The sequence below is a fragment of the Alexandromys fortis genome, unplaced genomic scaffold (genome assembly GCF_014885135.2).
Source record: "Alexandromys fortis isolate MF-2015 unplaced genomic scaffold, M_Fortis_MF-2015_v1.1 scaffold_205, whole genome shotgun sequence".
In the NCBI taxonomy this organism is placed as follows: Eukaryota; Metazoa; Chordata; class Mammalia; order Rodentia; family Cricetidae; genus Alexandromys; species Alexandromys fortis.
The window spans coordinates 323,763-346,876 of record NW_026068107.1 but is presented as its reverse complement, the minus strand read 5'-3'; the positions used below and the strand labels follow the sequence as shown (position 1 = coordinate 346,876).

General features: G+C 43.5%; 1 protein-coding gene across 21 annotated transcripts in view; it reads right to left on the bottom strand.

Moving 5' to 3' along the window:
• The window catches only part of Plp1 (proteolipid protein 1), a 102,017-nt gene that overhangs the window by 10,997 nt on the left and 67,906 nt on the right, over nucleotides 1-23,114 (bottom strand). For 10 of the 21 annotated variants that reach the window (XM_050124157.1, XM_050124158.1, XM_050124151.1 and 7 more), the window contains 4 exons: nucleotides 18,244-18,342; nucleotides 10,696-10,885; nucleotides 6,105-6,252; nucleotides 3,843-3,989 (listed from right to left, as the gene is read on the bottom strand). In XM_050124157.1, coding sequence (XP_049980114.1) covers nucleotides 3,843-3,846 — 4 coding nt within the window. In that variant the 5' untranslated portion in view covers nucleotides 3,847-3,989; nucleotides 6,105-6,252; nucleotides 10,696-10,885; nucleotides 18,244-18,342. Of the gene's footprint in view, nucleotides 1-3,842; nucleotides 3,990-6,104; nucleotides 6,253-10,695; nucleotides 10,886-14,829; nucleotides 15,168-18,243; nucleotides 18,343-23,114 lie in introns of those variants that run through there. The other 11 variants (XM_050124150.1, XM_050124142.1, XM_050124148.1 and 8 more) reach the window with 4 other exon arrangements.

Below are 23,114 nucleotides of genomic sequence, written 5' to 3'. Positions count from 1 at the left end.
CTGGTACTAGGAATAGATGGCGATCAGTGGGTAGGGTTCTAGAAGTAAAACAACAATTATTAGGAGGCGACAGAGACAAAAACTTTTGCTTTTGGTTCTAGAAGTAAAACAACAATTATTAGGAGGCGACAGAGACAAAGACTTCTGCTTCTGGTCTCATCTTGTTAGGACAAAGCCTTGCTTATGACTTTGTCTTTCCTGCATGATATTAGCATTTATACCACAGTCAAAAGCTCAATAGGCACTGGGACATGAGATTGCAAGCCTGCTTGAAAGTCAAGTCATACAGACAAACTTAAGTAAAAAAAAAAAAAAAAGAACTCCAACCTCCTTATCGGACAGGTATTATTATCACGGCTGCTTCTACTAGTGGTAACTACCACTACAACCATCAGGAACCGCATTTGGTCCACCTTACTTCGAATGTTCTTTTTCAGAAACAGACTAACACACACACACACACACACACACACACACACAGAGTCTCTACCTTGTCCAGTTGTGGGGAAATGAAGAACGATCTGTCACTAGAGACAAATGTAGCCATACTGTATGCTACTAGATCCCCCACTTTCCTTGGTTAAAGTATGAAGCTGACCTGCAGAACCTCACCCTCTTCTTTGGGATGCCATTGGCTCTTTTTCAAAGCTTTGCACAGCAAAGAGTTCTGAGGTCATTGACAGATTACTCTTAAGTATTTTGCAATGGCTAAGGAAAGACTTGCTTGCTGACCCTTTGATGTAACTTTGACATTGGGTAGGGTCTGTGAATGGGAAAAGATGAGAAAGCTCTGTTCAGTGACCATGGCGTAGGACCTTTCCTTATCAGCTTACAGCCCTGACATGAGCTTTTCTAAACCTACAGTTCCATGGGCAGAGATGGTATTTGTCTTTTTCTTTTAAGACTAAAGAACTATAACCAAGGGATGATTTTCAAAGCTATATAATCAATCTCAATCTCTCTCTCTCTCTCTCTCACACACACACACACAAACACACACACACACACATACACACAGACACACACACCAAAGGACAGGGAAAAATGCGTCACTGGTTTGGGTGGGACCTGAAGATGTTCCTACCCCCTCCCTAGGTTAAAGATGTTACTACTGAGAGCTCCGAGAGAACACTATTGTCAGGATGTGAACTAGATTTCTTGGTGTCCTGGCTGAGGACCAAGGTGAAGCCCCTCAAAGCAGGGCAATGGCTTAATCTCTGTAGCTTTTCAATAGCTCCTGGCTAGGCAGAGCCAGATAAGAAGTGGTGCGTGAAGGCTAGCTACCCTTTATCATTTCAGTCTCTAGGAGGAGTCAGTTAGCATGCCAGTCAAAATCTGTGGGCACTCTGTGGTGCCTTCATGGGATTCAGATAGTCTTCAAGTACCTAGCAGAACTCAGCCTCTCCTCTGCCTCCTCCACATTTTGTACTTCCAAGCCACTCTTGGAGGGAAGGAAGCATTGCAGTCTGGTTGCCAGGGTAACAAGCCACTGTTCTCGGATGACAGCAAGCTTGAGGAAGTGGATGTTTTGCTGCTCAGTGATAGCATTGTTATTGAGCAGAAAATATCCACTATGGCTCTTTCTCATTTCCATTGTTATTCCAAAGACTCATCTGAAGCATCTCCCTGATAAGTCTGAACAAGGTTTTAATAAGCCGCTACACTGTCTGTAAACCTTTTGCTCAGATGCCACTGAATTCAGTCCTCGTCATTTCCAATCCTAAGAAATTTTGTGGTTGAGGTAATAAGCTGCCTGTTTCTGGTGGTGATTAAGCAGAGACTTATATATGTTTAATTTATTGTCAAAGAAATAAATTCTGCATTGAGGGCTGGCTCACATAACTTTTTCTGAATGAGAGTTTCCCTATGATGTCTAGCTGGCCATTTCTAGTGATCCTCCTGCCTCCGCTTCCTAGGGTGTTATAGGTATGGCTTCACCTCAGATAAATTCCAATGTTCCTTTCAATTCCAGATTCTATGATTTGACTTGTCTACTGCAATAGTTAATTAAACAGCAGTGCACTCCACAGCCGAAGCAATAGCACGTCACTGTCTTGTCAGATATGGTTGAATAGTCAGTCACACTGCCTCAGATACTGTGTTATTGAGTGACTGTGGAGGCAATTGCTACCCCATCATGTATCCCTAGTACATGTATTGTTTACCTAAATATACATCCTTAGTGATACCTTGTGTGTGTGTGTGCGCGCGCACGCGTGCTGACCTTCCTCTGGAGGAAATCATCTGGCCCCCGTCATTTTCTTTCTTCTTGTCTTTTCTTCAAGGCTTTATCTCCCAAGGAAGTAAAATTCAACTTGCACTACCTCTCTATTTGGAGGGAACAACTTACTCAATCAGCTGCACTCACAACAGATAGGGTTGCCGGTCCAGAGCAGAAACTGACTTCTTCCCACAATTCTTCTCACCTTGCTGCATTCGGGGGGTGATCAAATGGTTCTTACGCAAACATACAGGGTGTGCACAAAGAAAGCCCAACAACCTTGGAAAGAGGAAGTACCAGCCTAGATATGCATTGTTACATAAGAGGTGGTGTCATGAGAATTTACAATGGATACAGAACTTGTCTACATCGACAGGACTGCCATAGCATTCTTACTCCATCTTCCACCCTGCAAGCAGACAAAACAGTTATTGTTGCCCCTGTCTTCCAGATGATGAGGTGGTGATTCATGGTGACATGCCCAATTTTGTGGAGTTCATTAGAGACTGAGCTATTTGGACTTCTAGTCTAGTATGCCACCCTCTTTAACTATTCTACCCACATATATGCTGCTAATAGCTCCCTCAGTGACTTGAGATGGGAAAAAACCAAGGTTAACAACAGTTCAGTCTAACTGAAAAACTACGTCTGTGGATCCTATCAATTTACTGGCTACTATGTTGCATGGTGACTACAGTGGGCAATTGAACCTCTTTTCATTCAGGATGTGTTCAAGATGCTACTTTTATCTTTCCCAAACATGAGCAAAATGTACATTATCTGCAGCATCTTGCCTAGGTAAAGACCCTTATGTTGCACACACCTTTCTCTGAATAGACACTGCTGGACACCAGAACTTCACAGCTTCCATACTTATGGAACATAGAAAAGCCCTCCGGGCTCAGCCAACAAGAGCCCTGAGACAGAAACCTTCTTGTTACAGCAGGGATTCAGGCTAAGTCCATGATACTTACTAGAAATGTTGAGCTGCATGGAAACACACACACACACACGCACATATACACATACAATCCATATCTATTCCTGATAGATATAGATTAGAAATAGACAACAGATAATCCATATCTATTCACAATGGTAAAACTATTGTGGACTGTATTTTCATTTTCTGAACCTGGAATGCCCACCATAGGCACTGCCATGCCTGAGTTCAATTTTCCCTATTCCTCCGTTCCATTGATGCCAAACAGGCTCTGAAGTTTGTATAGCAGAAGTGCGTATTTGATACATCTGAGGATTAGTCAATATTCAAGTTGCCTCCAGTGGAACCAGGGGTTCCAGATAACCCCACCATAACCAGGTCCTTAAGATCAGTGGAAAGGAGAAAGCAGAAGGGAATTGAAAGGGTAAGAAGCCACATGGTCGCATCCATCCTGCTGGGCATTCTCTCCAAGGATCTGTGGGACTTCATGTGTACTGATGGAATTTGTTGACAATAAAGCATCATGCTCAGTACAGCAGAGAAGGAATTAATACAAACAGAAAACAAGTGCCAAAACACAACTTATTTAAACCACTAGAAACCCAGAGCCCCAAAGTTGAAAATTCTCTTTTGAATTCCCGTGCCTGCATCTTCGCTACTAAAGTTTTTGAGACTCACCCATGTCTTTGGCACTCTGACTCCAATTGTAGCCTGCTGGCTAGTCTTCTCTGCGGCTGACTTTGTTCAGCTGGAAGGATTCTGGTCTCTCCAGTCTCCTTCTTCTGTCCTTTACTTTTTCTCTCTGAGTATCTTTGTCCTCTCCTCCTGCAATGAAAAGGGCTCTCTGATTGACAGCCAAGCCCCTTAAAGAGACAGGCTTGCTTTCCTCCTCCTCTCCTCCTCCCCTTCTCCTCCCCTTGTCCCCTCCTCCTTTGGGATACTCCCTTCTTTAAGGGCTCCATCTTCTCTTTCTGCCTTTTACTTCCAGTTGTTTCATATTTTTTTCTTTTTTTCTAAAGATTCTCTAGAATTTCATTTTGCTACAAAGACATCTGGAAATGTGAATTGGGGGTGGGAATTAAATGGAGGGGTCCTGCAATCCTCCAACTGATCCTTGGGTCTGTCTGATGTGCCAAACCTCAATCGAGCACACTGAAGCTGTGTGAAATAGTAGCACTGACGATGGGGTCTGGATAAAAGACCTACATGCTCCGAGACCAAATATGCCCCAAACAATCCTTACTCCTAGCTGCCCTTGACCCCAGAACCTTTCCCGTCCCTCTGTTTGTTAGCAGAAAGCATTCTTCCTCCTCCTAGAATTATAATGATTATATAGCTTGATAACAGAGACACAAAGGAGAGGGCAAGATCTGTACCAAGCAAGTTCTCAGAAAGAAAAAGGTCGGAGTGAAGTTGTAGGTGATTTCTAAGGAGAATTAACAAGACGCTATCGTAATCTGGAAATCTGCTAGTCAAAATTCTGCCCAGGAAATGTAGCGTTCTCGTGTGGAAGTGAAGACAAGGCACAGGGAGGCAAGGGGTGCAGCAATCGGGTGTGGGGGTGGAGAAAAAAAATACAGTCCTTGCCTCAGAAAAACGTCTATATAAAAAAGATCAAACAGTGAAAACAGGAGTAATATATGAAACGTCCACACTGGTAAGAGTGGTCTCTGAAGACTGTGAAGGGACCCGACTGCCAAATAGGTGATAGAAATAGAAAAACTGGGGAAAGTTTTCTCTAACTTTCTAGAAAAGGTGAGCCTTAAGTGCCGATGTGGGTTCTTTGTCAATTTTCTCTCTCAGTTCAAAAGCCTCAGACAGTCACAACCCTCTTGATCTAGAAGCAAGGGTCTTTTCCTGAGTGGCTCCAGGGCAAGTCGTGGGACTATAACAAGAGCAGAGACTATCCTCTCTATCCTCCTAAGAAATAAGGATGTCCTCCTGAACCTGGTCTTCTGTCTTGTCATAAGAGACAACAGAGGGGGAAAGCCATGCAGAACCTAAAATTTTCTGGGGAGGAAGAGATCAAATATTGTGTGTTATGAACGTCTTTTGTGGTTGTGATTTTCCGTGTTTCTGGCTGGTTACACTGGAGTCCAGAACCACACAGTATACAATACTGGCTCCAGAACAAATTTTTTGATCTTATACAAGCCCCGATGTGAAGGGATGCTTGTATATGCCTTGTATATTCCTCTTGCAGAACAGTAAAGTAGCGGCTTCCCAGGGCAGACCAGACTAAGGCCATGGCTGATTGTTGAGGGTCTCAAGGCCATGCCTTCCGAGGCATGCCGTCCAGACAAAGACTCTGCGTGCCACGGCAGTGCAGTTGTAGTAATGGCCCTGGAGGAGGGGATGATAGCACAAGTAACTGACCCTAAACTTGGGCATTCTGATGCAAGGCATAAGAAACAAAATTCTTTGTAGCCCAAATAGCCAAGGCAGATCTATGTACAGGGAAAATCGCTCAGTCTGAGTCCTCTTCTACACCTATCTATTCTCAACAGCATCTCTGGGACTGACTATATCCTCAGAAGAAAGTAATTCCCCAGTAAACTCCCAGACACCACCTTATCCACTATATTCTCCTGGGGCCTCTTTTCTTCTTTTACCATCTCTACTGTCTCACAGTTCAGTTCATCTCTTTCTCTTGTCACCCCCTCTCTACCTCCTTCCCAGGGGCAGATCTTCCTGTCTCTGCCTTGCTCTTATGCCAATAGCTAGGAAAGGCACTCAGCCAGGTGATTATGTCACACTCCTTCCCAGTGCCATAAGGTTCCCAGTTCCCTCAGATCTAGTGTGTTGTGGTGGCTCTGTCCATCTGACAGTCTGCCTGGACACTCCCTCTGCATCCTTGTTCTAAGTCCTCCATACAATCCTTAGAGGATTTCTTTCAAGTCTTAAAGAAGCTCCCAACCCCATAAACTCCATCTACCCCACCTATTCCTGCGGTTCTGCTTTTACTGGGTCTCCTAAGTAAGTGGAACAAAATGTTCTCCATTCCAGCTGGGCTTCTGCAGTGCACAAAAATTCCTCCAGAGGGCACCAGCAGCCTTCATGGTCATAGTCGGCGGCCAGCTTTGGGGACCTGTGAGGAAGAACAAAGCAGGATTGTATTAAACTAGTAAACACCGTGTTTCACACTGTTCTTGTCGTGCCCCTAGAGCCCTCCTTGATCATAGCTTGGTTTAGTTGTGTGACTGTCTTCAATTATCTATGAAATATAAAATATTTGGCTACTACCTCCATTCTCTCCTGTATTGTCACACAGTACCAGATCTTGAAGGTCAGAAAGAAGGCAACTTTTCTTTGCTCTGCTGAGCTAAGGCATTCTCCCTGAAAACTTTATAAGCACACAAGTGCCTAATCTGGTGGGACACTTCTCCGTGTCCACTGAGAATATGGAAAAGAAAACAGAGAAGGCACAGTACCAGAGAGTTCCTGGGCTCATCTGGTGCTATTGGAGAATCTAGAGCTGAGTCTTTTCTTGTCCTATCCAAGACCATGTCATTATAGGCCACATTTGGAAGGTGAGTGGCCGCTTTTAACCGTCCCCCCCCCCCCCAGTCCTGGCACAGAAAACTAGCAGAATGGCAGGCAATGTATCAAGTCCTGTGCATATGCAGATAGAACTTTCCACACCCAACTTTATGCCAATTGGCTTGGCTATACCTTTCTGGCCAAGAGAAGTGAGGGCTGAGGACCAGAGATGTCACATTCTTTGATCATGCAGAGTGTGGGGGACAGAGGGCGGGGGCAGGGGACAGGGGTAGAGGATGCTACTCTTTTTTTCTGGTAATTCAAAGAGCAATGCAAGGACAGACAGGAGTGACTGGTAAATTGTGTGGGTATTTACAAGGGAGAGATGCTAATAGCTTGGGATAGGGTAAAGAAAGCAGCTTAAAGGCCAAAATATTCAGACAAACTCAGGAAAAGAGCACCCGAAGAATGCCAAGAAGCCAGTAGCAGAGTGGAAAAAGCAGCTGTCCACATGACCCACTTAGAAGCCTGCAAACTTGGCCATCTTTACTGGAGCAGCCCCTATAAAGAAGATGCACAGAGTTATAACAGCAGCAGAATTAAAATTATTTCTGTAGTTATCAATGCTCACCGAACTCTAAGGAACATATTTTATTTTTTTCCAGTTGAGTAATGGGGGGACACAGAAGCAGCTTTCCCAGAGCCCCCTAATAGGCAAGAGACAAAACTACCTTTAGAAGATACCTCTATCCAGATTCATTGCTTGGAACTTGCTGGGACAATTGTTCTGCTCTGAAAGAATGTTTGAATACAGAGCCTCTTTCCTGAACAAGAATAGCAAGGGGGAGGATGGGCGGGCTTCTAGCTGCTATGGCCCAAGCTTCTAACCTTCATACTCCTCAAAGCAACGTACAAAGTGAATGTTCGAAATGCAGTGGTTTTTATATATCTTGTTGGATTTGAAGGAAGTGGGAGTCAGGAGGGGCCATATGACAGAAAAATTGTTGGGTGCTTGTTAGGTGTGGCTGTAACAGCAGGACTGAGTGTGTGTGTGTGTGTTGCTTCAGGGTTGATTCAGAGCCTCGGGATTCTAGGCAAACACTACCAAGTTGCATCCCCAGCTGTAGGGATGCTTTTTTGTTTGTTTGTTTGTTTGTTTTTTCGAGACAGGGTTTCTCTGTGGCTTTGGAGCCTGTCCTGGAACTAGTTCTTGTAGACCAGGCTGGCCTTGAACTCACAGAGATCTGCTGCCTCTGCCTCCCGAGTGCTGGGATTAAAGTGCAGGGATGCTTTTTAAAGAGTCTTTATTTTAGAAATCTTCATGGCCAAATGTCACAATCCCCGAGCTGTGCCCACTCCAGAAAAGTGTAGTAGCAACATTCGATGAAATAACATCAGCCCAAACTTGAAACTGTTACACCTGCATAAAAACATGCATGTTTATCTTATTATTTTTGCTACTCTGGGTATGACTAAAATATGAAGTCGGAAAAAGAAGAGTCATTACCGTTAAAATTCAGACTAAGCCAGAGACAAAAAGGAAACCATTCCCAATAGGGATGTCTATTTCTGGAAGGCTGTACCTAGCCTTGAGAAAGGGGTAGAAATCTGGAGCTGAAGAGAAGCCTTTTTATTCCATGTGCTTTATCATGGCTGTAGTTGATAATTGCGTACATTTCATGTGTACTTTATTGAAATTTTCATCTGCAAACTCCGTCAGACAACAGTCCATAGGCCATTCAGGTGTCTTCTGCTGCTTTCAGGTAGCCCTTAGCACAGTGGTACGGCTGGCCCGCCACTGTCCCACTTGACATTCACCCTGCCTACACCCTTCTGCCTGCTGGATTCTGATACACAGCTTACAAGGATGGCATGGTGAGTTGAGGTCTTCAGGAAACCCTCTTAGGGCAGGGGTTAGGAGTGGCTGCCTAGGTCTGCTTTCCGTGGGGGAAAACATGTACCCATGCTAACCAAGAAGTCCTTCACCCAGGAGGTAGCCTGCCAGAAGCACAAAGCCTTCTGCCTCCCTCCGGGTTTCACTAAAGGCTGCATCCGTCCCTCGAGGGATGGGATCTAGCAGCTGCCTAGACCTCTTCTAGCTACAACAGCCCTGGACAGTCTCTACAGAGATGAGTCAACCCCTTCCGGTACAACAAAAGCAATAAGAAAATGTTCTGGACCTTTCAGAGAGGAACGTGGTCAAAACCATCTGCAGTGCCAGCTGAAGGGTCTGAGCTGTGACGCTGCAGCTCCAAGTTGGGGTGCTACAGAGCAGACTGTCCAACCTTGAAGCTAATGAACCTTTCCCGGGAAATCAGGTCAATAGCCAGAATGAAGCAGAGGAAACCTCAGTCTTCCCTGCTGAGAACTAAATGCCTCAGGTAAGTGCATGCCATGCTGCTGGAGCTTAGGACAAGTGCCCCCCCCCCACCCGCCGCAAAGTCCTTGCTTTCCTAGCTCCCTCTATGCCCCAGCTAAGCCATGCCTGGACAGCTGCTCTGCCCAGACGCCTGGGCTGAAGTGACAGCCTAGGAGCTGGTACAGGGAAAGACAAGAACTCCTCTGTGTCTAGGTAGGATGGGGCGGGCTTTCGTTTGTGTTGCGCTCCCCCACTCTCAAACTACTGCTGCTCAGAGACGTCACTGATGCTGGGTTTCTTCTGTGAGACCAGGAGTAAGATGAGGGGCTCTGGTCCCTGGAGCTGAAGTCACCTCAGGGACACACGCCAGGTGGATGGCCAGCCCCTGAATCAGGAGGTGCTAATGCTAATACAACCTCTACCCTGGCTTAACTTTTGAGGTAGTGGGCACCCTGGCCCTCGCGGGAAAATGCTTTTGTTTCAAAAGTGTAACTGTCAAAAACTGTAGAGTCTAAGAAGCATTCCTCTTGAAGGACCCCCAAAAGGGTTCTTTAGGTGACCCTTCAACATCCTTCAGAATGTTGGAAGGATTGCAATTACTTCTACAGACTGAATCCAGTAAATTTTCAGAAGGACCTTTCAGAAAGAGTACAGTTCCAGTAGTTTCCTGCAGCCCCTCAGGCCTGCCTGAAGCTGAACCATTAGAAAGACATGAAAACCTTCACCACGATGTACTTTTACTGGGTCTACCATCTTGGCCTGTCCTAAGAAAGTCTATTTAACACACTGCTTTAGAGATCGATCCCTCTACAGTCATGAACTTACAAAGAGGCACCAGATCTAAGTTTAAAGAAACCCATCTTGGGGTTAGAAGCTGTTCAGTCTTAAATATTCATAAAAGGGACAACAGAGAGATGGCTGGGAGAGGCTTCAGGGGAGCGGCATCTTTCCCCAAAAACTGCACTTGGAGAAATTGACTTTTCTTGGTTCCCTAGTAGTCATCCCTCTGTCCACAATAACTGAGCAAAAAGAAAGGTCTTTGCATGGCAACATTCAGGATTGTAGCTAGCCATCAAGTGGCCTTTCACATGCTCAGGGATCTATACGAACAGACAGGATAGTGATTTAAAACATAGGTTAAGGGGTCGAAGGTGGAGTGCAGTGACCACTGTTAAGCATAGCAAAGATCCTGGTTCAGAACCTATCACTAGAAAAAACTCCAAACCCCAGCTTCCTTCCTTCGAAACAACCATCTATTGATGGTGAGTCAGACCTGCTAGGACCAGCTCATCAGCTCTGTGACACTAGGCAATGATTGAACTCTTAAGTCTTTGCTTTCTCATTCCTAAAAAAGATATAACAGTGGTGACCTGATATGCTTACTAACTTCAGATTTCACAGTGGATCGTCCTTCTATTGTTATTATTACAGGGTGCAGGGACCACCAGGATTCATACAAGCTAACGGACATGAAATTCTTAGTTCACTGCCTCTGCTATGGTACAAAATCAACAGTAGTAACAACCAGGTCAGAGGACTGACCCTGCAAATGCTTCCTAAACAGGCAGAGGCTGAATTTAGTGATCTCTGGCACCAACACCTTTCAGATCTAGGTCTTCTAAAGATCCCCAGAACTTGCCTTTCTTGAAAAGAGGCAATTAGCAACTGTGCTTGGTAGAAACAGTGAAATACCTCGGGACCCACTGGCCAGCTTCACCATTCACTGGTTGTTTTCTGAAGACTTCACCTCCTCTAAGCTGAACGCCATCACCAGCCACCAATTTTCCAGCAAGAAAACAGAACGCCATCACCAGCCGCCGATTTTCCAGCAAGAAAACCATTTTCCAAGATGCAGGTTTTTCACTGTGAAAACTGGGTGCACCTTGTGGGGAACCCAAGACAGGTTGGTTAGCTTCCACCAATGCCAGAGAACTACCCGAACTCTACACTTTAAGCAGCTATCTCAAGAGTTGCCAGCCAACATTATGTCCAGACAAAGCAAGGCTGCCAGATGAAATGCACAAGGCACAATTGGATTGGTATTCCAGATCAACTGAATTAGTGTTTAATATGTGTGTCCTAAATGTGGGATGGAACATGCTCACATTTTTAAAACCCATCGTTTATCCAAAAGTCCAATGTTAACTGGGTGTTCTTTGATTTGTTAATCTGGCAATTCTACATGTCAGGGCAGTCAGCTGGCAATGGCAAGCCAAGCTGGCTTCTGGGGAAAGTGCCAGAAATGCTGCTAAGGGAACCTCAAACAAAAAAAATCATTTCCTATAGACAGATGCTCTACTCTGAATTTCAGCCCCAGTTCCTTCATCTGATAGGCCTGTCTTTGGCCTCTCAGCCCTACTCTCATCTAGGAGAGCTCTTCCAGGGTAAGAGAAGTCGAGATGGGCCCAGACACAGGCCACACAATGCTTGGGACACTGGACTTTGTCATCAATCAAGCTGGGCTCCTAACCCACTCCAGCTTAGGCAATAGCACAGTAAGTGGCAATTATTGCTAATACTGATCTTCTGATGTGAGATTCCCCTCTGTATGCTGTGAATATGTTTTATTACCATTGGCTAATAAAGAAGCTGCTTTGGCCTATAGCAGGGCAGAAAACAGCCAGGCTGGAAGAGATACAGAAAGTAGGTGGAGTCAGAGAGACACCATGTAGCTGCTGAAGGAGAAGAACGCTGGAACCTCACTGGTAGACCACAGCCTCATAGTGATCCACAGATTAATAGAAATGGGTTAATTTAAGATGGAAGGGCTAGCTAGGAACATGCTTGAGCCATTGGCCAAATAGTGTTATAATTATTAATATAGTTTCTATGTGATTATTTAGGTCTGGGCAGCTGGGAAACCAATGAGCGGTCGCCATTTACAATCTTCTACCATTACTCTTTTCTCGCCCCTTCTTGGCGTGTACTTGTCATTTGCTCAGCCATTGAGTCAAGTGTAGAAAAATGGAATGGTCTACAAATGTAGGCTTTGTCAATAGAGGGCTTAGGGCCTCATCTGGAAACCCTATTAGAAACACTTAACCAGATACAGCTACCAGAGGAAAACGCCTGTGCTGGGCCCTGTGTTGGGTGAATACTGGAGCAGAAGTAAGCACAGCAGCAGCCTATCCTTTTGATTTCAAATAAAGTTGGGTTAAGTCTCCACCCTAACCTGTGTCAGGAAAGTTAAGTGTTTCCCTTAGATATTTCTCAGAAATCTTAAGGGCTCAGAATCCTATGTGGTTCAGTTTAGGACTTCTAATAAACTTCAGAATTCACAACTCATCTTCTATTCATTTTTTTTTTTTTTTTTTTTTTTTTGGTTTGGAAGATGACAGGAACCATCAGGAACATCATTCTTCCCTGATTCATGACTTTTAAAAACTCATTCATATGAAGGCCTTTGTAACTTACATAATGTATCAAGGTTTACACAAATGGAAGCATATGTTATACCAATAAGAACAATTAAAATTGATTACCAGATATTCCATTGTCACTTGAAATTTCTCTGTGAACTCCAATGTCTATGTCGAGATTTATTCCTGCTCCTCCCTCTTATCTCTCATTTCTTGGTTTTTCTCTGGCTCACCACTAATCCACGCTTGTTCTTAACGAATAGTATCTTAGCTTCATACCTACTATATTCCACACGTTTTCACCAGATTCCTCCTCCCATTGTTTTCAGACCAGGTATTTTGATTTTTCAGGGGTTGGCCTTGAACTTGAGATCTTTCTGTTTCAGTTCCCCAAGTGCTACAATCACAGACATGCACTATCATATCACAGGAAAGAAATTCCTTAAGCAAAGGCTTGATGTGAGCTGAGGAAATAATCATGTTTTTATTATATTTCCCTGGTATGAACAATCAGTATCGATCCATCAACATATAAGACAGGGTTGCTATACCTATTTCACACACGAGTAACCTGAAGCTAAGCTTCTGAAGTAACCCTGGGAGACCTAAATAAAATTCAACCCTGGTTCTTTTAAGTCTAGTGTTCTTTCCATTACCCAAAGATGTTGCTGGGGAGAAAATATTTCAGAAAGTACTAAATTATGTATTAAAGACAACTAGAGAAAAAAATATATATATACACACACATATATTTTACACACCAGAGATGGTAGGAGGAGAGCTGCTCCCTGGTAGAAGAACTCTTTGTGAGGGAAAGGAGTCTACCTGCTGTGGTCTACAGCCTCTTCCTCTGGCCAGTTCCCAGAGTTGGCACTGCAAAACTCTCTGTGAAGAGCAAAATCCCACCCCTACAAAGCTACTATGTCACAGCATTCCTGAGCTGTTTCATGGAGATGCCACTTTGTAGTTCTAGTGAGCCACTTTTGTATTGTTTGGAAACCAATTTTGTTTTGAGGTCTCCCAGCAGTCTAAAGTGGATGTTGTTCCTATATGTAATGAACAGAAGAAATCTGAGCACCAGAGATGCAATGTGATGTTTCCCATCTAGGGAGAGGCAGAAGTAAGAGGCTGGCTGGTTTCATATGCATGTGCTGTCAGTGAGCATCAGTCAAAGATGACGAAGAATACACCTGGAGTTGATAAAGCTAGGTTTGTCGTTCACTGCAGCAAAGGGACACATCCTATTCTCATCCACTGTCTGCATTTCCCCTCAAGTAGTGAGCAACAAACTAACTGTACCAAGCACAAATGTACTACTAGTGATCTTTGTCTGGAAACCATGGACAGAAATGGAGGCTGGGCAACATGCACCTGAACTATCTCTACCTTGGACCCACATCTTCCATTTCGTGACCAAAAGGTTTCATGTTGAAAGTTTAAGAAGGAAACTGAGGTAGACTGATCTTTTTATTAGAGATTTATTAGAAGCAATGGAAATGCTATAGACAGACAGAAACATGGCGTGACTCTGAGGAGAGATCAGCCCTGCACGGTGGAGTAGGAGTCTGGAAGTGGGGCATGGAGTCAACTGAAGTTTTCCTTTTCACTCTGAAATTGGCCACGGCTGGGATAATCAGTAAGTGCCCAGTTAAAGAACAACAGTAAATATCTTTCATAGCCATTATAACATAACTCTAGCTAATAATGATCACACTTGAAATTCCATATATATATATATGTGTGTGTGTGTGTGTGTGTCCAGTTAAAGAACAATAAGGGCACAGTAAATATCTTTCATAGCCATTATAACATAACTCTAGCTAATAATGATCACACTTGAAATTCCTTCTATCTGCCTCTTTGAGATGACAGTCTGCCACATGCCACATGTATTGCAAGACTGTCCACAGTGAATTGAACTGATGTCCCATTGAAGTTCTTCATGTGGCTAATATTTTCAATTAACATCATTAATATTCAAACATAGTTAAAACCTTAAGATTATAACCTATTTTGCTTACATATTTGTGTATGCATAAGTTTATACAAATAAAGATATAGTAAGTATTAATTTCCCATAAATTTTACAAGAATAAAGTATAGAAAGTAAAATTTCAACATGTGTCACTTTGACACAAAGTAATTGAATTATTTGACATCCAGATCAGTAAACTAAAAATTGATACAAAGGTAGCACTGTTTATTGCTGAATGGCTTTCCAATGTTGACTATAAATCTTTCTTATGGTATTTATGTCATGTATCTTGTCTCTTATAATAACGAGTCCTAATTTGACATCCCTCAAGTGCTTTGCGGGGACAGTGTCCCTGATAGGTCCCGTATTTGAACAGCTGGTCGGCTATTGGCGGCACTGCTGGAGAGAGGCTAGTGAACCTTGGGAAGTGGACCCTTCCTTGTTGGAGAAAGAACATCAGCAGAGGAAGATTTTGATGGTTTAGAGCCTCACCTCACTTACTGTTTGTTCTCACTGATTCCTGTATGTGGACAAAAACATTGGGTAGCTCCTGCTCCTGTCAGCATGCCATCTCTTCTCCTCCATTCTATGGATTCTAGCCTGCTTGAACCAGGAGCCAAAATCAACTCTTTCTTCTGTAAATTGCATTTGATCATGGTGTTTTATCACAGCAACAGAAAGTTGCTAATTCACCTTCCTGACTGAAGAATAATACGATCACTACAGCATTTTCCATGCCTTAGCTCTCTTTGGGTTTTCTAACGTGGCCATTGAGATGACTAAATGATTTAAAACTTTACCCTATAAAAGAAAGAGTAGAAAGATAATTAGGGTTATCTAAGCTTCTCTTTGAGTTAAGTACAACTATTAAAAGAATTCTGTCTGTCATATTTAGTTTCAAAATAATCTGACGAATTAGAAGAATTCATCAAGCAGTTATAAGTATGCAAATAGAAACAGATCTCAGCGACTGCACACCGTGCAAAACCTTACTGAGAATGTAAACACAAAGACTGTAAAATACCTGGGTGCCAAAATCTTTCTTGGGATTTTAGATCAAAACCTCTATTCCATTTCTATTTATACAGTTTCTGCATATGCGCTAAGAGTATTTATTTGATAAAAATGGTCAGAAGCCATTGCATATATCAGGCTTTCAACAGATACAGGAGAAAAGACACAGTTCCTTTTGTCTCAGAGCCATAAGAGTAACAGCAAACTGTGTAAAATCTTGAACTGGCTTAGGGCTAGCTTTCCACTCAACTACGGGTTCTCTACACTGTACAAATTCAGTGCTACTGACCCTCATCACTCCTCAGCTTGTTGCCACACTTATAAAACTCCTCAGTGCTCCGTCCACACTTTCTGCTGTGCTCTAAACATGAGTGCGTCCTCATCTTAGTCACTATGTTAGCTTGTGCAGATCCTCAGAGACACTTCAGCTTGCTTTACAGGAACAGCTTAACTTTACTAAGAATTTAAGTAACTGGGGGAGGCAGAGCACTTATGTTGCAAATACAAAGCTGTGGGTTCCATTCCTAGCACAGAAAGTACATTATTTTTGAGGGCTTACTCAATTTGTTATAGATGATGTTTTTTACTTTCAATACAGTCTATGTCTTTCCTTATGTATTCATCAGACATACTACATCCTACTTTATCCTGTAGGTTCTGAATACTTTTTAGAGACTATTAGATATTTTTAAAAACTCAGTCCTTCAGAGGACAGTGTCTTAAAAAACCTTTGCCTCTACTTGAGACAGGGTCTCACTATGAAGTCTCACAGTGAACTCTATGTAGAGCAGGTTACCTCAAGTACATGGAGGTATGCCTGTCTCTGCTTCCCAAGTGCTGGGATTAAAGACATATGTCACCACACCTGGATATCTATTTTTTTTAAAAAAAAATTACCCCAAATATCCAATTACTTGCAAAGTGAGGCACACATGGGATTCTTTTCAGAACTCCCACAAGGGAAGCCCGATTTTCTCTTCATGCCCACTATACAAGCTGTGAATCTCATGGTAGGAATAGTACAACCCACAGGAATGGTTACTTATGACCCCTAGTAAAAGTCATAAATAACATTCTACTCTGAAAGCACAGCAAACTACTCTAAATTCAGAATCTATGGTTTATATGAGCAGTCATACTGTCCTCACTTAACATCTTAACTAGTCAAGGGAATTATATGTCGTAACAAATAATTCTTGCCATTGCTAGATGCTAAGAGATAAACAAAACAGTTGAAAGTTTTGAAAACTTATGCAGGGATGAACTAACTTATTCTGTCCATTTTCAAATGCTGTTGTATACCCACTGTTTGATGAAGGGGCTCAACATCTCATCCTGCAACATAAGGAACAGAAGAGACTAAGGTCATTCTAACTACAGACTATGTTCTGGAAACAAGATCTCAGTGGTGCTGAAGCTTGTCTATCACTAATTCCAGTCCTGCAGACTGCCTATGTTTACCCTAGGCCATAAGTGAGGAACTAGGACAGAAAAGCAGCAGCCCGTAACACTAGAACTTCCCTAGCCATACCAGTTAGCCTTCGCTGTCCCCTGCTAAACAAAGTCACAGAATGTCAACATCAAATAAGGCCATTCAGTGTGTATAAAAGATCAAGACTATGGTGTAACTAGTTCTGAACACAGACAAATATGAGCAACATTTAAACCACAGACATGACTGAACTAACTGCTAACTTTGCTAATATGAACGAGTGCTCCTTTATCTTGGCTTTCATATTTCTCCTCATAGCAGAACATTACTAAGATGTCTTATTGTGGAAATGCTTGCTTCTTGAGTAGAGACGGGGGATTCCTTCAGCTCATCAGCCTTCCAGCCTAACTGAATCAATAAGCTCCAGGTTCATTGAGAAACCCTGTCTCAAAAACTAAAGTCTGGGGAGTTGGCTCAGTAGGTAAAGTGCTTCTGTGCAAACGCAAAGAACACTGTCTAGATCCTCAGCACCCAAGGAAAAGTCGGGTATGGTAAGACATGCATGCAGCCCCAGCACTAGGGAACAAATAGGTTTACTAAGCAGCCACCCTAGACAAAATGGTCAGCTGCAGGTTCAGTGAGAGAACCTGTCCCAAAGATTAAGGTGTGAAAGCAACTGAAGAAGATATCCTGACATCAGCTGCTGGCCTCCATACACACATGAGTGAGCACACCCATGCACATGCATATACCACATATATGCACATGCATGCATTGTGGAAACATAGACACACATACAGAGACATACACAAATGCACAGATAAAGTGGGTTGCAATCTGTATACCCATGCATACACATGTGCATCCATGCATACATAGACAAACATAAAGTGCACACATTCACAGGGGGATGGGAGAAGAAGGGAGGGAGGTGAAAGAGAATAGACATGCTTTGAGACTCTGCTTCCTGAAAGCACTCAACCTAGAGAAAAGTCCTGTTCCTGCCCAGAGGCCCTCCTCACCATTATATTAAGACAAACCCCAATCCTATATGACATCCTAATGCCATCTTACTAGGGTCTAACCTAATTCTCCCTTGCTGCAATGAGTAACACGTCTATTGCTTCACTTTTACTGCTTCTCAGTTTACAGATAATAAACACAAGACCCGAAATTTAAATCTCTTCAAATTATTAAGCAAATAAATAAAGAAACCCATGCAAAAACTCAGGATTTGCTCTTTGCACTAGGTTACATAGCCCTTAGAAGACTGCATAAATAGAAGTTCTATTATGTTCCTGGCAGCTCCTCAAAAGACAGTTTCACCTTCTGACAAGTTACATCACAAGCTTCTACTATACTTTCAATGAATGGCCTTGTCAGGGGCTGGAAAGATGTCTTTGTGATTAAGAGAGCATACTGCTCTTCCAGAGGACTCAAGTTCGATCCTCAGCACTTACATCAGATGGCTCCCAACTTCCTGTAACTCTACTGTAGAGAATCTGACACATTCTTCTGTCGTCTGTGGGTACCTGCTCTGTTCCCATATGCACCGCCACCTATTTTTTTTAATTAAATAAGAAAAAAAAATCTTTAAAAAAGATTGTCCTCAGCAATTTTAAAAGCTCAAATTAGCCTTGATCCTAGTAGTGGGTCATAGTAGAGAGATATATGTATATAGCCATATGCAGAAAATGTGGTACATAAACACAATGAAATTTTATTCAGCAGTGAATAAAAATGAAATTATGACATAGGAAGGAAAATGTAGGGAACTGGAGCACAGTATTTTTTTTTAAAAAGGCACCTCCTTCCAGCCCCTCCAAACGTGTGTTTAGGACATGGAAACTGAAAGGGAACTATGAGAGCGGAGAAAGAGAACTAAATGGAGGAAGAGGAAGACAAGAGGAGGCAATGGAATGAATGGAACATTAAAGCGCAAGGGGAGGAGGACCTTGTGAGAGGAAGGGACCAGCAAAGGGGTAGACAGGTAGGAAGGGCAAAGGGGGCAAGTAAGAAAAAACACAGGCCAGGCGGTGGTGGCGCAGGCCTTTAATCCCAGCACTGGGGGAGAGGGGTGCAGAGGCAGGTGGATCTCTGTGAGTTCGAGGCCAGCCTGGTCTACAGAGCTAGTTCCAGGACAGGCACCAAAGCCACAGATAAACCCTGTCTCAAAAAACCAAAAAGAAAAAAAAAAAAAAAAACCACAGTAACATTTATCAGGAAAATGTTACAATAAACCTGGTGGTTTTTGCTAATCAAAAAACTGGAAAGTGGCTTGTGTGTATACATATATGCATGTGTGTGTACATACACGCATTCATGTTCTGTGTGTTATGGTCTGTGATTCATACTGATGTGTTGCCTGATTTCTTTGGGAATTTCACCTGGCTAACAGAATTACTGTGAGCATGTCTGCACAGTACATAAACAGGAAAAGCTCTTTTCTTCAGGTCTCTTCGGGGCTGGTGCTGAGAGAGGTTAGGAGCTCTGCAGGCCGTGGTAAGGCTGCTGCTAGCTCAGCACAGGACTTTTCAGGGAGAAGGAAGGGAGGGGCCAGAGCTACCACTGCAGAAGGTCTATTTGGTGCTGATGGAGGAGAATTACAGCTAGGCTTGCAACAAGGACTGAGTGAATCCTCTGCTGTCAGGCTGCTGGTCACTTTGTGATAGACACGGGGACGGGGGGGGGGGGGGTTAGGAAGAAGTGTAAGACATGACTTCTGCTCTGTGCAGACTCCTGCCTGCCCCAGGGAAAAGACTTTCTCGTCTCTCCTCCCCCAACTGGGAAGAGTATTGAAATGCTGAAAGAAGCTCTCCTGGTAAGAGGGAGGGAAGGTGTACGGGCTGACTAGGCATGAAGCCCAGGCATGGGGTTCCTACTTAGGTGTCAGGATTCAGTGACCTAGGGTAACTGCCATGCACAAAAGTTTCCACAGTCAGGGAGGAATTCGGGGAGAGGAACAGAGTCTATTCAGCAAGCCTCAGGGACAGTAATCTGAGATGTGCGTTAGGAGAGGGAGGGCAGGCTGCCAAGAGGCTGCATTTATCTCCGTCTCCCTTATTTGGATTCTTTGGTTTGGTTTGGCTTGGTAAGCAGGTGGTCACTTACACTAGGGTAGAACTGATGCCCCCAGCCACCCATGCTTTCGGGTGTTACGAGGGAGCCATTGAGGACCGAATTAGTTCAGATACAGTCTTGAGACTCAGGTGGGAGAGTGGTTGTTGTGGACTCCCTAAGACCATACTCAGGACCTTCCCATAAAGGCACTGTGGTCGTAGGGCCAGGGGCTGGGCTAGGCCAATCGCATATGCAGAGGCTCTAATAGGAGATCCTCTCCTCTTAAGGTCATAGACTAGTACGTTCCTTGGCATGGCTCTTTTATTAAAGAATCGGAGAGCACCACAGATGATGAGAGGCATGGGATAGCTAGGATGTCCCATGTGTTCCAGAGATTTCACCCTCCGGACTTCAGTCACCAAGTTTGGAGTGGAGGGCTGACTTTGTCCATCTGGACTAGTAGTCTATTGTTTATCTCTGAGCCACCACATGCAGCTACCAATGTGGATTCTGCTCCTACCGGTGGAAAGCTCCAACCTCAACAAAGACACAATTCTTCATTGTCCTTCTCCAGTAGCCCAGCCTATGCAGTTTGCATTTATTTTTTCAATGTTTTATTTGATATTCACATATGCATATAATGTGTTTTGATCCATCCATCTCCAATTCCATTCCCTTTAATTCCTCTCCTATCCCTTCTACCACTTTTCCCTTCCAACCTCAGATGCTTTTTATTTTTTTAATAAAACTTAATACTCATTGAATTCATGTAGTGATGCCTATATGTATATGAGTCTGGGGTCATCTGCTGGAGAACAGTAACTTCAAGGTTCACATTGCCAAAGAAAGGTGACTCTCCCCTTCAGCAACCATTCATTTATCAATAGCTTCTCAGCTAGGCCTGGGGACTCATGAGACCCTCCCCCATCCATACTGGATTTGGCTGGCTTGCTCTTAAGCTAGTCTGCATATTAAAAGGAACCTAGGTAGGGCATATTGGGACAGGCCTTTAATCCCAATACTGGGGAGGCAAAGAAAGGTGGATCTCTGTAAGTTCAAGGCCAGCCTGGCCCAGTATGACCAGAGTTACACAATGAGACCCTGTTTTTAAAAAAATGAAAAAAAAAATGTCAATAAAAACCCAGTGAGAATATTCCCAAAGCATTGATAAATTTTATCAGAGCTCCTCACTGGAAGGAGAAGAATTCCCAAAGTCTGTTTCAGAGAACAGACATTTCCATAGAATGGGGAAAAGGTGAGACCCCCTTGTTAAGGAGATGGATGGCTTATCTTCAGAATCTGAGTAGAATTTTTTCCGTTCTGTCCAGCCCAAGGAAATAAAGAGTGTGTGCCTGTCTTGGTTACCTTTAACTGTTAACTTGATACAGCCTTGAGTCACACCCTAGAACATACTCTCAACTGATTTCCCAGATCATCTGACTTGTGGGCCTGGTGTGGGGGGCTGTCTTGATCGGTAATTGCTCTAGGAGGGCCCAGCCCACTGTGGGACAAAGGAGCAAGGGCTGTAAGAGAAAGCCAGCTAAGGTGGGTGTGTGAACGAGCCATCAAGTGGCAGTCCTCCAGGATTTGTGCTGTGCTTCCTTGACTCTGCATTCCCCATTAGAGGTAGGTAGTAATGTATGGAATAGCAAGAAGGCCTGCCTTCAGGTTAATGCTGGACTCCTGTTTTGATTTCCCCCAATGACAGACTGTGACTGAAAACCAAGCCAAAAAAAAAATCCTTTCCACTCCTAAGTTGCTTTTTAGTAGTGGTGTTTGTCACAGCCACAAAGTTGAAACTAGAACAGTATGGCTCCTCTGAATTCTTTCTCATCAGCTGTGAGAATTTAGAGTACACAGCAAAGAACCCCAAAGATATAAAACATAGCCAAGCAATACTATAAGAAGTCCTTGGTCGCAGAATTATGTGAAGATTAAGGCCTACCATGTTGCCCATCTCTTCCCTTTCTAGGCAGCACTGGATTGCGACTAGACTATGAAGTCACTACCAATATCTTATTCACCTATGACCAATACAATCAGGACACTATATTTTTTTCCTGTGGCTTCCCCTAGGAAAAAGCTTTTTGAAGTGTTTATCCTCCCTGAGGAATGGCAGTGTAGTACAATGAGTACCAAATATAAGTCAGACAGAATTGTATTCAAATCCCAATGCACCCAGCTGTGCAGGCAATGGACTGTGTTTGTGCTGTTCAATTTAAAAGTGAAGGTGTTAATGATCAGCCTCACTGAGCTGGTGGAAAGACTGAATGAGACTGTGTGCAGAAAGTGCCTGGCACACAGCAGCTGCTCATTGGAAGAGTAACGATGATCATTTCTAGGAAGCCTTGACATGCTAAGTGATGCCTAATAAAAATAATAGTTCTGTAGTTCCTTCCAAAATCCTGATAACAAAGTGATTAGACTTGGCATGCACTTGCCTCAATTACCGCCTTTCCAGATCCCTCCTGGGTAGTGTCTTTAAAGCAGCATCTTCCTTTACCTCATCCTTAGGAACTAGTTGATGCTCAATGTTCCATCCTCTTCTTGTTCCAGACCAATACAAAAAACCCAAGTGAAGCTACACTCTGCTGAGTACCTGCTTCCTTAGAAGGCTTGGCAGGGTTAATTGTGTCTCTTCTAGACACAGGCTGTTGGCTTCCCTGGCATGCTCTGAGCTGACTCCTATGGCTGGAATAGGCCAGGCTCTGTTGCTCCCCTTCCACTCTCAGTGTTCAGTCTCACGCTAGCATCACTGCTCCGGGGATCAGCTGTGGACGGAGTGTCAGCCAACACAATGCCACTGAGTGGAGCAGAAAGACACAACTTACATGACTACTGCAGTCAGAGAGCCCGAAGGAGACTGGTTACTGCAAAACAATTCTGGTAACAAGGGGAACACTGATCAAGGTGCGACATGACAGCTGTGTACAGTGGTTAAGAAAAAAAGCTAGAATTCATACTCATCTACCTTTTCCTAGAGAAAGCACAATGAATGTTTATTTTCTTGTCTTGTAAGAATTTTTAAAGTTTTATGTTTTAAAAGACAAGCTATTAAATTCATTCCTATCCCCCCATTCTCTCCCCCTCCAAATCCTCCTGATCCCCCTACCATTCTTCTCTCTCCTTTTAAAAACCCCACTCCGTTCACTTAGTGTTGCCAGTATGTGGATAACTGGACATCTATGGGAGCATGACATTTGTTGTGGTGACTGGGATCAACTCTAAGGTGCCTTACATATTAGGCAAATGCTGTACCACTGCACTACAG